This window comes from Neovison vison, chromosome 12, assembly GCF_020171115.1.
Source record: "Neovison vison isolate M4711 chromosome 12, ASM_NN_V1, whole genome shotgun sequence".
Classification (NCBI taxonomy): Eukaryota; Metazoa; Chordata; class Mammalia; order Carnivora; family Mustelidae; genus Neogale; species Neogale vison.
In genome coordinates this window covers 83,924,958-83,939,998 of record NC_058102.1, presented here as the reverse complement: position 1 = coordinate 83,939,998, position 15,041 = coordinate 83,924,958, and the positions used below count along the sequence as shown (strand labels likewise).

The 15,041-nt window shown below is 52.6% G+C and overlaps 1 protein-coding gene across 1 annotated transcript; it reads left to right on the top strand.

The window, feature by feature from the left end:
- Window positions 1–248: 248 nt before the first annotated feature.
- ENDOU (endonuclease, poly(U) specific) lies at window positions 249–15,041 on the top strand. The gene is made up of 10 exons (XM_044226731.1): window positions 249–406; window positions 5,122–5,244; window positions 7,531–7,602; window positions 8,074–8,208; window positions 8,659–8,830; window positions 9,226–9,425; window positions 11,565–11,678; window positions 12,306–12,412; window positions 13,159–13,301; window positions 13,919–15,041. The coding sequence occupies exons 1-10, from the start codon at window positions 352–354 to the stop codon at window positions 14,037–14,039; spliced, it is 1,242 nt and encodes a 413-aa protein (XP_044082666.1). The 5' UTR covers window positions 249–351; the 3' UTR covers window positions 14,040–15,041.

Below are 15,041 nucleotides of genomic sequence, written 5' to 3'. Positions count from 1 at the left end.
CCTCCCTTCCCCCAAACTAGGCCCATCTTGCTGTGTCTGCTTACATGACCTATTTTCTGGCCACAGCTAGCATTACCTGTTCTAAACATCTGGAATTACCTGCCTGCTTAGTCACCTTCCCTCTGGCTTCAAACAGCTGTCGGGCCCCACCCCCTCTCCACCTCTTATCCATCTAGGGTCCCTCCCTCCCCTTTTTCTTCCTGGAAGGATCTGGAGGTACCAGATCCACAAGTTCTGATGTCTTTAAAAGGATCAGCCTGGGCATTAAGGCTCATTTGAGAGCTGTGACATTCACCTTGACTCTAGTGAAAGTCCAACAGCCCATCCCCTTTTGGCTTCCAACTGGGCACCATGAGGGCCTGTGTGCCCCTGATAGTGGCCATACTCTTCAGCCTGGCCTGGGCTGGTAAGTCATTATCTGGTGGGGGTGTAATAGTCCTGTGTAAAGAAGCAGAGAGTTGGGGAACTTGGTAGAGGTATGAGCAGAGTGGGACAAGGAAAGGTCAGCTCTGTCCTAGAGCCATGGAGCACCTTAGAATCCATCCCTGTCAGAGTATAGGAGTTGTCTTTGGGGTGGAGGGGACTGAGGAGCAGGGCTGAGGGACTAATGTCATGGAAACCCCTTCATGAGTCCTTGGAAGACCAGACCCAGACATCCCTTGCTCCAGTCTGACTTTTGATCTCACCAAGGTTTGTCTGTGGGACCGCTGTGTGATGTAAAGCTTGCTGGGTTTGAGTGGCCTGGCTGCCCTTGGAAACTCTCTCCACTGCCTGTGGGTGGGTGAGGTTGTTTGGGGTAGGACCCTGCTCTGAGTAAAACCTCAGGAGATGGGCAGGCTCAGCGGGAAACTGGAAAAGACCCTGGTCCAAAGGTGGGCCATGTGCTCTCTAGGCTATACAAATGGTCAGTGGAATGGGCCTCCGACCCAGTGACTGAAGAACTAGAGCACGGAACTGGCCTATAGTTACTAGCGGTGCAGGGAATGGGACCGGCAGAAGGACAGCAATGCTTTCCTTGGTAGCTGGGCAGAGTGCTGGTGCTGATGTGTTCACTGGCAGTTGGTTAATGGGTACGGAGGAACGGCGGCCAAGGGAGGGGCCTGAGCGGAGAGGTGTGGGGAGAACCCTCTTCTGCCCAGAGGAGAAAGAATCAGAGCTTGATGCCCATCCCACCCAACCCAGGTGGTTCTTAAATCGGACTGTCATAAGGATGAATTAAGATACTGTATAAAAAGCACCTTACGTGGAATGAGAGCTCAAGCAGCTGAGGTTTGGGTTATGAGTATGCTTATACCTATTCCTGGCAGAAACCCTCGTTTCCAGTCAGGTTATATATGGAGACCCATGATGGGATTCCCAAACGGAATTCCCTGCACTGGGAGGGATGGGGGACCTCTACTCCGGCACCCGCGGCAGAGCAGCTGGGAATCAGCTCTGTCGGGGCCCTGGGTGGTGGACAGCCAATGGGGAGGGCATGAGAACTTCTAGCTTAGTGTGAGCCAGTGGCCGCTCGGTTAGCCCATCCCAGTCTCAGGAGAGGAGAGCAACTTTAGACATTGGGTCCCTGGGCAGCCATCCTCGAGAACAGAGGCAATAGTGGCTTTAGAAACGCAAGTGGAGCCCTTGCTCCTGGGGGAGGAGGGCAATCTGATCTGGATGTGGGGTGGACGGGGAGGTGCGAGTCTAATAGGCAATGCTGCCTTCTTTCCTAAGGTGGGCAGGAAGGGGCTCGGCTCTCGTCCTTCCTAGTTCCTACATCTCAGAACTTAGATGCAAGACAATGAATCATATGGAGGAGTCACCATCAGCCTTAGGAGCCTGGTTGTTTCGGGAGAACTGGGGTAGGAAGCTGGTCCTGGAAACGAATCCTCTTGGTTGGCTAGGTCTCCAGGGAAACAGCCTCTGGGGCTCCTGGACAGGCACGGATGGAGGATGATGTCCCGACCCTCAGAGCAGCTAAGTGCTGGTATAATAGCGACACCCAGGTTTGGGACCAGACTCTCTGGGCAGGCAGCGTGGGTAGGGAGTGGACCTTCTGGCATATTGAAGTTTTGGGGAGTGCAGAGAAATTTAGCATCTCATGAGACAGGGGAGGCCCTATGCCCTTCCAGGGGAATGGAGGAAAAGCCTGGGTCTGAGACAGACAAGGCCAATGTGAAGGAGGCCATGGCTCAGAGAGATGAGGCAGAAGGGCAAGGGGCTGATGGCTGCTGAAGCAGTGACTCAGTGCCTGGCCAGGGAGCAAGGCTCGCACAGGGCCCTGTGTGGCCCGCAGGCACAGGGTGGGGACACTGGAGTGAGGAGTCAGAGCGACTCGGTCCATTGAGTGTCCCCAGGACAGCCCAGCGAGGTACCTACAAGGAAAAGAAGTCCCTGCTACCTCTCCTCCCCACCCTCAAATCCCAAGGTCGTCTCAAAGCAGACCAAGTTTATGGGGAAAGGAGTTCTCACTGGGGACAAAGTTCTCGAACAGAGATGACAAAGTCCACTCGGCCAGGGCCGTGGGGGGTGTTCTCCTGAGCTCCAGAGAGCTGACTAGTCACGTGGAGCCCTTCTCAGCCTGTGCCAGCTGCTGGAATGAAGTGAATTCTTTCCTGGGACTCTGCTGATCGGGCCCATTGTGAATGTTGCCTTGATTTGTCTGAATTTTCTCCCTTTGGATTCTGGGTGTTCTGCCAGGCTGACTGGGCAGGCAGCTGACTGAGCCTTCCTCCTGCCTAAAAATTTCTCCTTAAGACCTTTGCATTTAGGTTCCAATGGAGCAACATTTAAGATTCAAAAAGAGTTCCACTGAGCCTAAAAGGACAAGTGGCCTTGGGCCTGGTTGTTTTCAAGGACAAACCACTGGATCAAAGGCCTGCCACATAGGAGGCCCTGGATCCAACTTGAGGCTGCCTCAGGACGTGGTTAACCTTGACCTGACACCTCTTTGATGTAGAGAATACAGGCTCACAGCAATGACGTCAGCTAGGAAACTGTCAGTGACATAAATGCACCGACACCCTGGTCCAAGGGCTGGCCCCGCTGAAAGCCAGGGAGGGAGTCAGCTGGATGAAGTGCGTCCACAGGGAAGACTGCTCTAGCCAGTCTGAGCACTTGCCACATTGGAGCTGGGCGTGGAGTATTATCGCTGTTTATTTATCTAAGCAGCCCATGTTGCTAGTAAGGATAATGTACTGTACTAAGTGCTTTACAAATATCAACTCATTTAATGCTTATAAATATTCTATGAGACGGACTCCATTGTCATGACACTTTCACAGATAAGGAAACCGAGGCACAGAAGGTCAAATAACTTGCCCAAGAGCTTATAGCTCGAAAGCAGCCGAACCTGAATTCCAACCCCATGAAGTTTTGGCCCCAGAGTCCAGGTCAAGTTCTTTGCTCTGCCACCCTCACGAACACCATATAAACCCTAATCCCAGAACCCAAAGTAGTAACTAAACCCACAACCTTCATATTCACCTCCCACCCAATCCAGGCTTTTTTTTTTTTTTTTTTTAAAGACTTTATTTATTTATTTGACAGAGAGAGATCACAAATAGGCAGAGAGACAGGCAGAGAGAGAGGGGGAAGCAGGCTCCCTGCTGAGCAGAGAGCCCGATGTGAGGCTCAATCCCAGGACCCTGGGATCATGACCTGAGCAGAAAGCAGAGGCCTTAACCCACTGAGCCACCCAGGCGCCCCCCAATCCAGGCTTAAATTGAGATACGGTACCTGTGTGGAGTCACCACTAGAACCAAACTCCTAATCTAAGGCAAAAGTGGGATAATTTCTCTTCTCCTAGTCTTGACACACTCTTCAACCCTGGAGTGGCATTAAACCTATCCCCTTATTCCTCGGCCAAACAGCAATGCAGAACTGTTACTTTATCGATAAATTTAACTCAAGCCCAAATCCTGACCGTAGCTTTTAATTTGAACCTAATGCACTGTAACTCTGGTCCAAATTAGGTTTCGGTTTCCACATTCATACAAATTCCGATGCTAATGGCGACTCTGACCCTGATCTTGACATCCTTCCTCGCCCACAGCTGGGTCCCTAAACCCAGCATTCACGAAACCCAAACCTCAGGAACCTCAAGTGGAAACAAAGTCCCTGTAATTACCCTTAAGTCTCAGAATGGAAGGAAAGGGCCCCCGAAGCCAGCTGTCACCAAAGACACCTCCCGACTCTGTCTTTGCTGGGGTGGGCATGGCGGGGGTTGTGTTTTTAAGAGTGGTAGTGGGCTTGTACCATTTCTTTCAAATTTTTTGTCTATGCCCCTTGTGACCAAAAATTTGCTTCTGCAGGCCATGTGGCTGGAGTAAGGGATGTGGTCTGTGGTTACACAGTGGATCCTGTTCCAGAATCCAATTCTCATGTATACTTGTTCCCCACATGAGCATAAACTAATTCAAACCCTTTCCAAAGACTAGAAGAAACTGAAAGATGGGACCTGAGAGAAACAGGGTACAGGGGAGACCAGGTGAAGGGGAGCAAAGAACAAAGGAGCAGAAGACATAAAAGGGGCAGGATGAGAGGAAGGGGGTGCCTGGGGAGAGGGCAGGTGGGATCGCTGGAGCAGTAGTGACCACCTTCACCTAGGTGACAGGTGAATGATGACCTGTGGGTCACGACCAGTCCACAGACCTCTTTCGTTGGTCTGCAGAGATTTTTAAAAAATTGGAAAACTTCACATGAAAAGGAAGGCTTCTCCTAAAAAAGTAGAGGCTCTGGCAGCACTGAGCCTGCACCCCAACATAGCAGAAGGGGCTGGAGCTGGGAGTGGCTGTCAATTTCAGGCCGAGCGTCAGTTCCAAGTTTGTTACGGTCCCTACCTATTCCTACTGCCTCCTTGCTTCTTTACTTGCTTCTCTTAGAGGTCTAGCCTCGCTCAGCACTCAAGTCTGTGATCCTCAAGTATATTATGAGTCCTGCAATACAGGGTGGGGGCGGGTGGAGATGAGGCTTCGGCTGGTGCATGGGAGGCTGCCCATGTATTTCTCTGCAGCAGATGGCAATGATCTTCCCTGCTAGGTGGGCCCCATGCCCCTGTCTGCAAACCCTACTGCAGGGGGCACCTTGAGAGGGAGAATACCACCCTCACAGAGCTAAGTTTGTGACCTTTACTGCCCTTAGGAAAATTAGAGTCCTGTGCATCTCGCTGTGATGAGAAATTTCAGCGGGACGCTGCCTGCCAGTGTGACCGCCAGTGTCCCCGGCATGGGGACTGCTGTGAAGACTATGAGCACGTGTGTACTGGTGAGGCTCCTTGTTGGGGGAAGGGTTTGGGAGGCACAGTGGGCCAGGCCATGCCCACGCCAAACTGCCTGCCGGGGTGCTGGCTCAGGTGTCTGGCAGTGCAGAGCTGGGTTCCGTGATGGATGACAGGGCTCCAGGAGCCCAAATGAGGACATTGACAAGCAGTGCAAAAGTTAGGATTTGTCAACTCCTTGTCCCAGCTATTCTAGGCTGTCCCCAGTCTAAAACCGCAACTTAATAGATATTATTTATCTGGAATATCTATCTGAACTATCAGGATTAGCAATACTCTTTTGGAAGTTCAAGAAATTCCAAATGCAGCAGAATAGTAACAAACATTAACATAGCATGTATCTCACACCAACTGTAATTCAACACTTCACATCACCAAAGTGTAAAAAGGGAGTCGAACTCTCCAACCTCCGTGCCCCCAGGGAGCCTGCGTGGTGTCACTGTGACTGTTGTGATTCACACACACCACTCTCCTGGTCATGAGTGGACCGAGTGGCTGGAACACCTTCAATCTGTCATTCCCTGTCCAGTGATTAAATGGGACACGCACTACTCTCAGAGGCCAATTGTTTCTCTGTTACTCTAACATAGTTTTAAAGGTCATTTGAAAAAATTATTTTGAATAATCCCCTTGTTTGGATGCTTCCAGTGTTTTAGACGGCCAGATAAATGGTCTTCTGCTTTAGGACATGAAGCCTCATTAAGTTCACTGTCAAACCAGGTGCCCCGACTCTCAGTTTGGAAAACATGATCGCTAGAGCCATGGTAGGTAATGGCTAGCAAGACCACAGCATACGGTTGTGCAGGTTGTACACTGCACAAGGGTACCTGACTGAGAAGCCACGTTGACCAAAATTGAGTCCATTTTTGCTAACCCATGTGCTTCGCTTGGTGAAGAGCAGTGTCTGCTGAGAGAAAGGAGTACCTTTTTCTAATTTTCCCAAAGGGGATATCTGCTGACCCAGCCGGGTGCCCACTGAGCTGCTTGCACCAGAAGGAACCCTCATTCCATTTACATGAAAACACCATCTATACCAGCAGGAGTTCTGTTGATCAAGCCCAGGGAGGGAAACACAGGTCCAGAGCTCGGTGCCAGAATCAGAGCCTGTCCCTTTCCCCTCGCCTTGTGCCCTATTCAGCAAACACAGGAGAGCCCATTCAGCTTGGACCATCGGCTGGCATTTCACAGCACAGATAAGACTTCACTTGGGAGCCAGTCCATCTCCAAGCCTCTGGTTTGTACCTCAGAATCCTTTTCCCACAGAAAATATATGGATGACACTTGAGATCCTAAATCAGCCCTTGAAAATCTGTTTAGCGTAACTTTGGCGGAGTTAAGAACCGGTGGATGGTCAGGACTTAGAACACAGCCTGTCACCAAGGAAGTGATCAGAACACAGTGTGTTGGCTGAACACATAGTCTGGCCGGTACTTCTGATAACACAACACCATTCACCAAGCTCACTAACGGACTCCAAATCAATTTGTAACAGTGTTGCTTCTCTGGGGGAAATTACCCCCACCCTTTATGAGAGAGGAGCTCAGAGTCCCCAGGAGTATCCTTCCTCTTCCTCCTCACCCCCACTCCACCCAGCCTGCAGGCCAAGGGAACAGGCCGGCAATATGAACGTCCTTTTCTGAACTCACCTCCCCCACCCCCTTCTCTGTGGCCATTGCCAAGTGTTGTAAAGAAAGAAGGGAAGTTGGTATCTCAGGAAACAGTTCTTAGAGTTCTTAGTCCCGGAGGGCCTGGGTGGAGTTCACCCTTGACTGTGACTGGGAGTTATTCTAGTAAGGGATGTTCCTAAGTGAGGCCTTGTCATTTGGAGAGGGGCAAGCCTGTCCTCTATCAACAGATCTTGAAGAAAAGTCATACCCGAATCAGGGTTTTCAATCCAGAGGGCACCCCTTCCTGCCTCCCCTCCTCTGTGTACAGATGAACACACTGAGCGCCAGAATGCTGAAGTGGCAAGGAGCGTTGTCACCTGGGGAAATATTTTTCACTTTTTAGAACAGTTTCCAGTCATCTGTCCCCTTCTGTATTCCGTTTTTATTTATTTATTTAGGGCACTTTAAAAGCACTGCATTTATTTCCATATTAATCAAACTGTCTTCCGTGTTTAGTTTGTCTCCTTGTTCATTGTGCCTCAGCCCCTGTTTCATACTTTTCTTCCATTGCATGGCTTGTCCTGGAGGCTGGGGGAACTGGGAATCGGACATAAGGGGAAGGGAGCCCTTGGGGGTGGCTGGTGACTCTACTTCTCTCACCTACAGGAGAAGAGGGCCCCGAAGAGCCAGAGCCATTCCTGGAGCTGGAGGAAGAGCCGGTGGAGGCCCCAGCTGGCCGTGAGTCTGCCTTTCTAAAGGGGGGGGGGTGCTGCAGGCTAAAGGCGGAGGGACACGAGAGGTGACAAGGAGGAGGCAGCCATCCCAGCGGCAGCAGGCACAGTCCTGAGCTGGAGGGACCCCAAACCCAGCACCCGGAGGTGGTATGAGGGCTGGCCTCTGCAGCCTGGGGTGTAGGCAGGAAAGGGAGCCCGAGGCCTATGGAGGGAAGTGGAAGAGATTTTATTTTTAGGGTGGGAAGATTATAAAAACAACAGGCCAGAAAGTAGAGTTTGGCCTCTCCGCAAGGCAAGGGCTTCCGGACCGTGGAGGGTGTGTACCAATTCAGCCTGTTTGTTTTTCTTCCCTGGAGATCTTCAATAGGAGCGTGGAGGGCGAGGCTGGAGGGGGAGGGGAAGGGGGGACCGGGCGGGCTGGCCCGGAGCGACCTCTAGGGGTCTGCCCCCCACACACCTCTCCCTGTGCTCTCAGACCTGTACTCGGCACCCAGCTCCTGCCGGGACCGCTGCCACGAGTCCTTCGACCGGCACCAACCATGCCACTGTGATCCCCGCTGCCCAGAGTTTGGGAACTGCTGCACGGATTTCGAGAGCTTGTGTGGCCACGGTCAGTCTCCTGCTCCCTTTAGCACAGCCCCAGAGACGGAGGAACTCTCCAGAGCGATAGTTCTTCAGGTGCGCTCGCTGGAGCAGCATATCAGTATCCTCTGGGCATAGATTAGAAGGGGAGACTCTAGGAATTCCCCCCAGACCCACTGATTGGACACTCTGGGGCAGGGCCCCCAAAACTGTTTTAACAAGCCCTCCAGGTGATTCTGGGGCATATCCACGTTTGAGAACTTCCCAGAGGTGGGAGCAGTGTGGGCATTTTGCAGGCAATGCCATGTGCCTATTTTAAGGAGCCTTTGGGCCTGAGGTCCCTGCCTTCACCCAACCACTAGGGTGATGGACTGCAGCCTCCTTCCCTGGCTGTCTGCTTCTGGAAGGCGCCCAGGGGAGGGGGGCTCCCTCCCCCGGGCCTTCCTTGGGCTGAGAACCCCCTCCCCACTCCTCCTAGAGGGCTTCTCCTACAGCAGTGATGCCATAACCAAGGAGGAGCTACAGAGCATCTCTGAGAAGATCTACAGGGCGGATGTCAACAAAGCCCAGAAGGCAGACATCATTCTCAACAGCCAAAACCGCATTTCGCCCTCGGAGACCAGAGACCAAGTGGACCGCTGCCCAGAGCCGTGAGTCCCCTTCACTCTCCCTGCACAGTGTCCCCCCACCCCTGGCTTCGCTTCTTTGCCTGCCTCAGCTCTTTTCTCCTCAGGCGGGATGGAAGGGAGAGAAGGAAATAGATCTCCAGGGACAAAGAACACCATCTTGAGGGGCTGTGGGTATCCAGTTGGGAGGGTTTCTGTGACTGACTGGGCCGAGAAGAGAGCTGAGCTTCCAAGAGCTGGAGTGGGAGAAAAGAGCCTCCTCATGCACACCCTTCAGAGGAGCTGAGGTCTTGACTCTGCTCCTGACCTCCACCTTTGCATGCCTGCCCTGACCTGTCTAGCTGCCCCTGCAGGGGCCAGGTGGGGGTGGTCCTGCCCCATGTTCAGGCCTCCCTTGCGCCTCCCTCCACCTCCCACAGGCTCTTCACCTACGTCAACGAGAAGCTGTTCTCCAAGCCTACCTACGCGGCCTTCATTAACCTCCTCAACAACTACCAGCGGGCCACGGGCCGTGGGGAGCACTTCAGTGCCCAGCAGCTGGCTGAGCAGGATGTCTTCCTCAGAGAGGTCATGAGGACGGCGGTCATGAAGGAACTCTATGGCTTCCTCCGTCACCAGAGTGAGTGAGCGACCCCAAGCCCCACAAGGCAGTGCTCAGGACAGGAGAGCCTGGCCGCCCTGGGCCTCCATGGTGGGGAGGTGAAGCAAGCAGGGGCAGGGTTGTGTAGTGGCCAGCAGGCCTCTGGGAGGGCCAGGAGGGACCCTGGGCCTAAGTAGTGGAAGCAATCTCTGGTTCGCAAGTCACCTCTGCTCTGATTTACTCTGAGCGGTCTTGAGGGCCTTGGATGCCCACCACGCACTGTTCCAGTCTCGGGCTCTCTGCAAGCCGGGGAGTCATCCCTGCACCTCCCCCAACTCAGCTGATCCCACAGGCACGTCGGGTCCCTGATTCTCCTTCCTCCTGCTCCAGGTCCAGGAAGGCTTGTTGGCTTGTCCCACATTTTTGCTGGGGAAACAGCGGGAGAGGTTCTGGCTAGCGAGGCTCCAGATAGGGACGCATTTGAATCAGACCAAAAACGGGTTTGAGCCGCAGGAGTTCTTGGCAGGGGGCTGTGTCAGTTCGTGTCCTGCAGATTCCTCTCCTGAACTCCAGGCAGCTGGGCTGGGCCTCATGGGCAGCTCTGTCCGGGTCTCCCTTCTACTCACAGCGGCTGCCTTCCATCGCCTGCCTTCCCTTACGTGTGAGTCACCCGCGGCTTTTAGGTGAAGAGGGTGACTCCCGGGCACCCGGGTGAAGAGGGCGCGATCCCGCACCGCCCCCTGGCGGTCCTCTGCCGCAAACACGAGAGAGAGAGAGTCTTGGCAGTCGGGGCAGCCCTCCAGCTTTCCAGAGAGAAGCGGGGAGGTGGGGTCACCCACAACAGGCTGATGACTTGTCTGAGCCCGGCGAAATCGTGAGCAGAGCCCGGTCTGAGACCCAGGGATCCCATACTGAGGCCGGGCCGTTCCATCACGTCTCTCCCTGTCCAAACCCAGATTGTCCTTCAAGTTGCAGCTCACATCCCACAAGGCTGGGTCTGCACCTGCCCCAGCTCCCCGCTGCCTTTCAGCATCTCCGCAGCACGTCATCAGAGGTCAAGGGTTGGGGGGGGTGGGTAGCCCAAAATAGCTTTGGGCCCGAGGGGGCCACTTGTTAGTGGTGCAATCCTGGGCAAATGACCTTACCTGTCAGAGCCTTATCTGTGAAATGGGATCTTTGTGGATTAGTGCACGTGAAGCACTGGGTGGAAAGCCTAGCACTGGGGAAGTGGTATGAACCATTCAAGCTGTGAACCCATTCTCTGTTATTGTGTGTACATTTTGTCTCATTTTCTGACTGTGTTTTAAGTCCTAGAAAGGCTAGCATATATCTTGTGTCTCTTTGGTATCCTCCACACACAATTCTGAGCAGCAGTTGGTATTTGATGGCTCCCTAAATTAGAGCTCCAGCCCCGACCTTCCCATTGGGGCCCAACTGCCTGGTTTCTAAACTGGGCATAATTGGTATCAACCCTATGTGAAGATTCAATGTGACGACTGATAGCACTTAAAACAGTTGAGGTCCATAGAATGTAGACAGTAAATTGAAATATTTTTGTATTGTTACTTTTTGACCGATGCCCAACTCTCTGGCCATGGCTTGTGAGGCCTGGTGGCTGCCTACTTCTCCAACCTCCTGTCCAACCCCTCCCCACTACACTCACTGTGCTCCAGCCACCCTGCCTTTCCCTTAGCTCATTGAATACGGAGCCCAGGTTGACTAAGAGCCTTGCTCCTGTTGTCCCTTCCACATGGAAGACCATTTCCCCCAGATTTAGTGTGGCTGACTCCTTATCCTGCAGGTCTCTGATTAGTGCTACCTTCTCAGAGAGGTCTTTCTGATCTTCCTTTCTAGAAGAGCCCAACCCCATCCCAACCCCACCTCCAGCCGTCATGGGACACTCTGCTTTATTTTCTTCATAGCACTTAACCACAATCATATTGTTTATTATTTGTCTTTTCCGCTGGAATGAAACTGTGAAAGCAGGGATCTTGTCCCTGCTGACTCCTCAGCCTGCAGAACAGGTGCACTGTGGGTAGTTACAGAATGGAGAACTGACTATCTTTGTTGGTTGAACCCCTGTGTCTCTTAATGTGCTGGAGCAGGTGGCTCTTCCCCGCTTCCCAGGACCTGGTCCCGCCTTCCCCTCTCTTAGGTCCTCTGTGTTCCTCCCCGCAGACCGCTACGGCTCCGAACAAGAGTTTGTTGATGACTTGAAGAACATGTGGTTTGGGCTCTATTCAAGAGGCAATGAAGAGGAGGACTCGAGTGGCTTTGAACATGTTTTCTCAGGTGGGATCATTATGGCTGGAAAGAAAGAGTTGGAGGAACGAAGGGAGGCTGCTTCCCTCAGGAGGAGGGCGGCATCAGGCACTGAAGAACTTGCAGCCAAGCCTGTTAGCAGGGACAGGCCTGTCCACCCCCAAGCCAAGAAGAAGGGGTCTGAGGAGCTGTTTTTGAGAGATAGTCTCCCGTGGAGTATCTAAAGGGGGAAGGAGACAGACACTAGGGCTCCCAAAGGTCACACGTAGGAAGGGACCTGGGTTTGGGGGCAGGGCTGGCTACTTCTGAATGGTCCTCTGCTTTCCAAGAGGCCCATGGTCTGTCTCCCCACTGTCCCACCCCATAAAGCTCTCACCAAGTTTGGCTTGCTACTGGAGAAATGGCTTAGAGGAGATTGGTCGCCCAGGTCAGCCAGGAGGAGGAATTCTCCCAAGGGCTTGAGCTGAAAGGGGGCGGGGAGGGCTTTCCTGGGTGAGAGTTAGGGATGTGTGGCATGCTGGGGAGTGTGGGCAAGGGGCTAAGCAGGTGTGCATTCTATGAGCCAAAGTCTCAAGAAGGGGGACAGCCTTGGCAGGGAAGGGGTGCAAGAAGTTGGAGGGGAGGCCCAGATCACCCACCTTGAACTCTTCATTATAGGTGAAATCAAAAAAGGCAAGGTCACTGGCTTCCATAACTGGATCCGCTTCTATATGCAGGAGAAGGAGGGCCTGGTTGACTATTACAGTCACATCTACGATGGCCCGGTGAGTACTGGGTGCTGACCCGTGGGCTGGAGAAGCTTATTAGTACCCAGACTTCCTGCCCTCACTCTGCGCTCCCAGCAGCCAGACAGGCCTCTCGCCCTGCCTCTCGTTGGCTGCCTAGCAGGGATGGTGAAGATGACTTCCTGATCTGGTGGCCAGTGGGTTTAGGCAGCGAGGACCCTGAGATTCCCTTCCAAACAGTGAAGCCTCCAGACCTGCAGAGGGCAGGAGGCAGAGAGCACTATCCCTGGATGGGAGGCTGGGGGCCGGGAAGATCTTCAGAGGGGAACAAGTTGCAAAGGTATGTAATGACCTCCTACCTGAACTTCTTTAGAATGTGGCCTTGGCCACATTCAGCCTGGCGAGTCTGAGTTCAACTCCATACATTTTAGAGAAAAGAAACCTTTGCTGCCCTGTGCCAGGAAATAATTGGGGGACAATAAATTGTCTTTCTCCTCCACATGTGATAGCTACAAAGGAAGCATTATGGTCCCCACTATCCTGATGTCAGTCACAGGAAAGCGGGCTCTGGCCTCTTTGGGAGACTCATGCTGGCAGCTCCAGACAGTGGGTCCAAGTAGGGCTCAGACCCTTTAGCCGGACAGACCGTTTCCTTGGTCGATGTAAAGAATTCAGCCTCCCCAGAAAACTCATGCAGGCCCCTCCTGGGGGCTGCTGCCATGTACCACCTGTCTGGCAGACTCCACTCATGGCATTCACCAGGCCTCCTTTATTACTTTCTGCAGTGGGATTCTTACCCTGACGTGTTAGCCATGCAGTTCAACTGGGATGGCTACTACAAGGAGGTGGGCTCAGCTTTCATCGGCAGCAGCCCTGAATTTGAGTTTGCGCTCTACTCCCTGTGCTTCATTGCGAGGCCAGGCAAAGTGTAAGTACTGGGCCAGCCAGGCCTGGGGAGCAGGCTGGAGCCACAGGCTGTCCTCAGCCAGGACAATCAGGAGAGCTGGATTCTGCAACTCTGTGGCTTGGACAGACTACCCTTCGGCACCTCAGGTTTTCTCACTTGGGAAATGAGGTTGTTAGATAAGGCTGGTGGTTGCCAACCTTCACCTCAGTGGCAGAACCACCACCTGAAATCTTATGCAGAACCGTCAAACAGTTAGAGATGCACTTGCCCTGGTGCTCCAGGCCTCTCTCTTCAGTCCCCAAGGCTGCTAGGGGGAACCCCGGAGCCCCAGAGAGTATAGCTTGAAACCACTGGGCTTCATCTCTTCTAACGTTTGAGGACTTTGCGTCCTACTATGTCTGAAACCCTAAGCAGACATTTAATTTCTGGGGGTTCAGCTCCAGAATATGAGATTTTAGATTACTGCTCTGGGAAAAAGGAGCCCTTCTGAAGGGCTGCCTGTGCATGGGGAGTGGGAGGTAATGGCTGAAGAAAGCTGGGGCAGTTCTCTGCATGGGTTGGGCTTGATCTCCCTAGTGAGGGGATGGGCATGGGGAGACGTGATGGGCCCCTATGACTTGGCCATCTTTCCTCCACAGATGCCAGTTAAGCCTGGCTGGCTATCCCTTGGCCATCCAGACGTATCCCTGGGACAAGTCCACCTATGGAAATGGCAAGAAATACATCGCCACGGCCTATGTGGTGTCTTCTACTCGATAGAGCTTGGAGCCCTATGGGGCATGAGAGCAGTGAGAGTTTCTGCAGGATGCAGGGGCTATCTGCTCTGGGCTGCAGGACGCTAGAGGAGACTGAGAGGGATTCCCAAGTCTAGAAATGCCCTTATGGTTAACAGAGAAAAGTACAAATAAGAAAAATGGAGAGGAACAGTAAAATCTTTGTGCTCCAGCATTTTGGAAAGAGAGTCCAGACAGAGAAGATGGGAGCCCTCTGTGGCCCTTGGCCCTGATGGGAGGGGAAACCAGAGACAAGTCCTTGACCTCTCTAGGCCTCATGTTTCTTTTGACTGTAAAGGGAAGGGGTTTGCCCCCTTTCTTCTTTTTGGAGTTGGTGAGAGGGCAAACCTGATGATATCATTACTGTGAAGGTGTTCTCAATTGTTCTTAAAAAGAACAGCAGATAAGAATTCAAGGTCACTATAATGGCTGTTATCATACACAGCTTTGCAAACTGCAATTCAGCCCTATGTTGGGGCCTCAAAGAACTCTGACCATGGAAATCAAGCAGTGGGTAGTTGGTCTTTTCTTGGGTTATAGTGTCTCAGGACAGGGTCTGGGAGAACTCTGATGCTTGATGGAGAGGAGAGTGGGTTGATGCAGTGAGTGAGCTTGGGAGGGAGTGAACTTCTCCAGGCTAGCTCAACAACTGCATCAAGAAGCTTTCTACTTGTAGATGTTAGTGTGGGTACAGAGGTGTATTTCGATCCCACATAGTTTGTGAAAGAGTTCCCCAAATAGGAGGAAGAAAGGAACTTGGAGCTTGGTGACATTAACAATTATTTTAAGGCTAATCCAGTAGCTGTAATTTGCTGGAATTACTCCAGATTTAAAGACCAGGGAGAGTGGAGCTCCCTGTTCCAACCTCAATTATGCATTTCTCCTCCTGTGGCCTTAGGGAGAACCAGACACTGTCCCACAGAACTAGGCTTGAACTATGGTTTACAGGGTTCGAGTCTCCAATTAAAGTCATTAAGAAAAGTTGAAA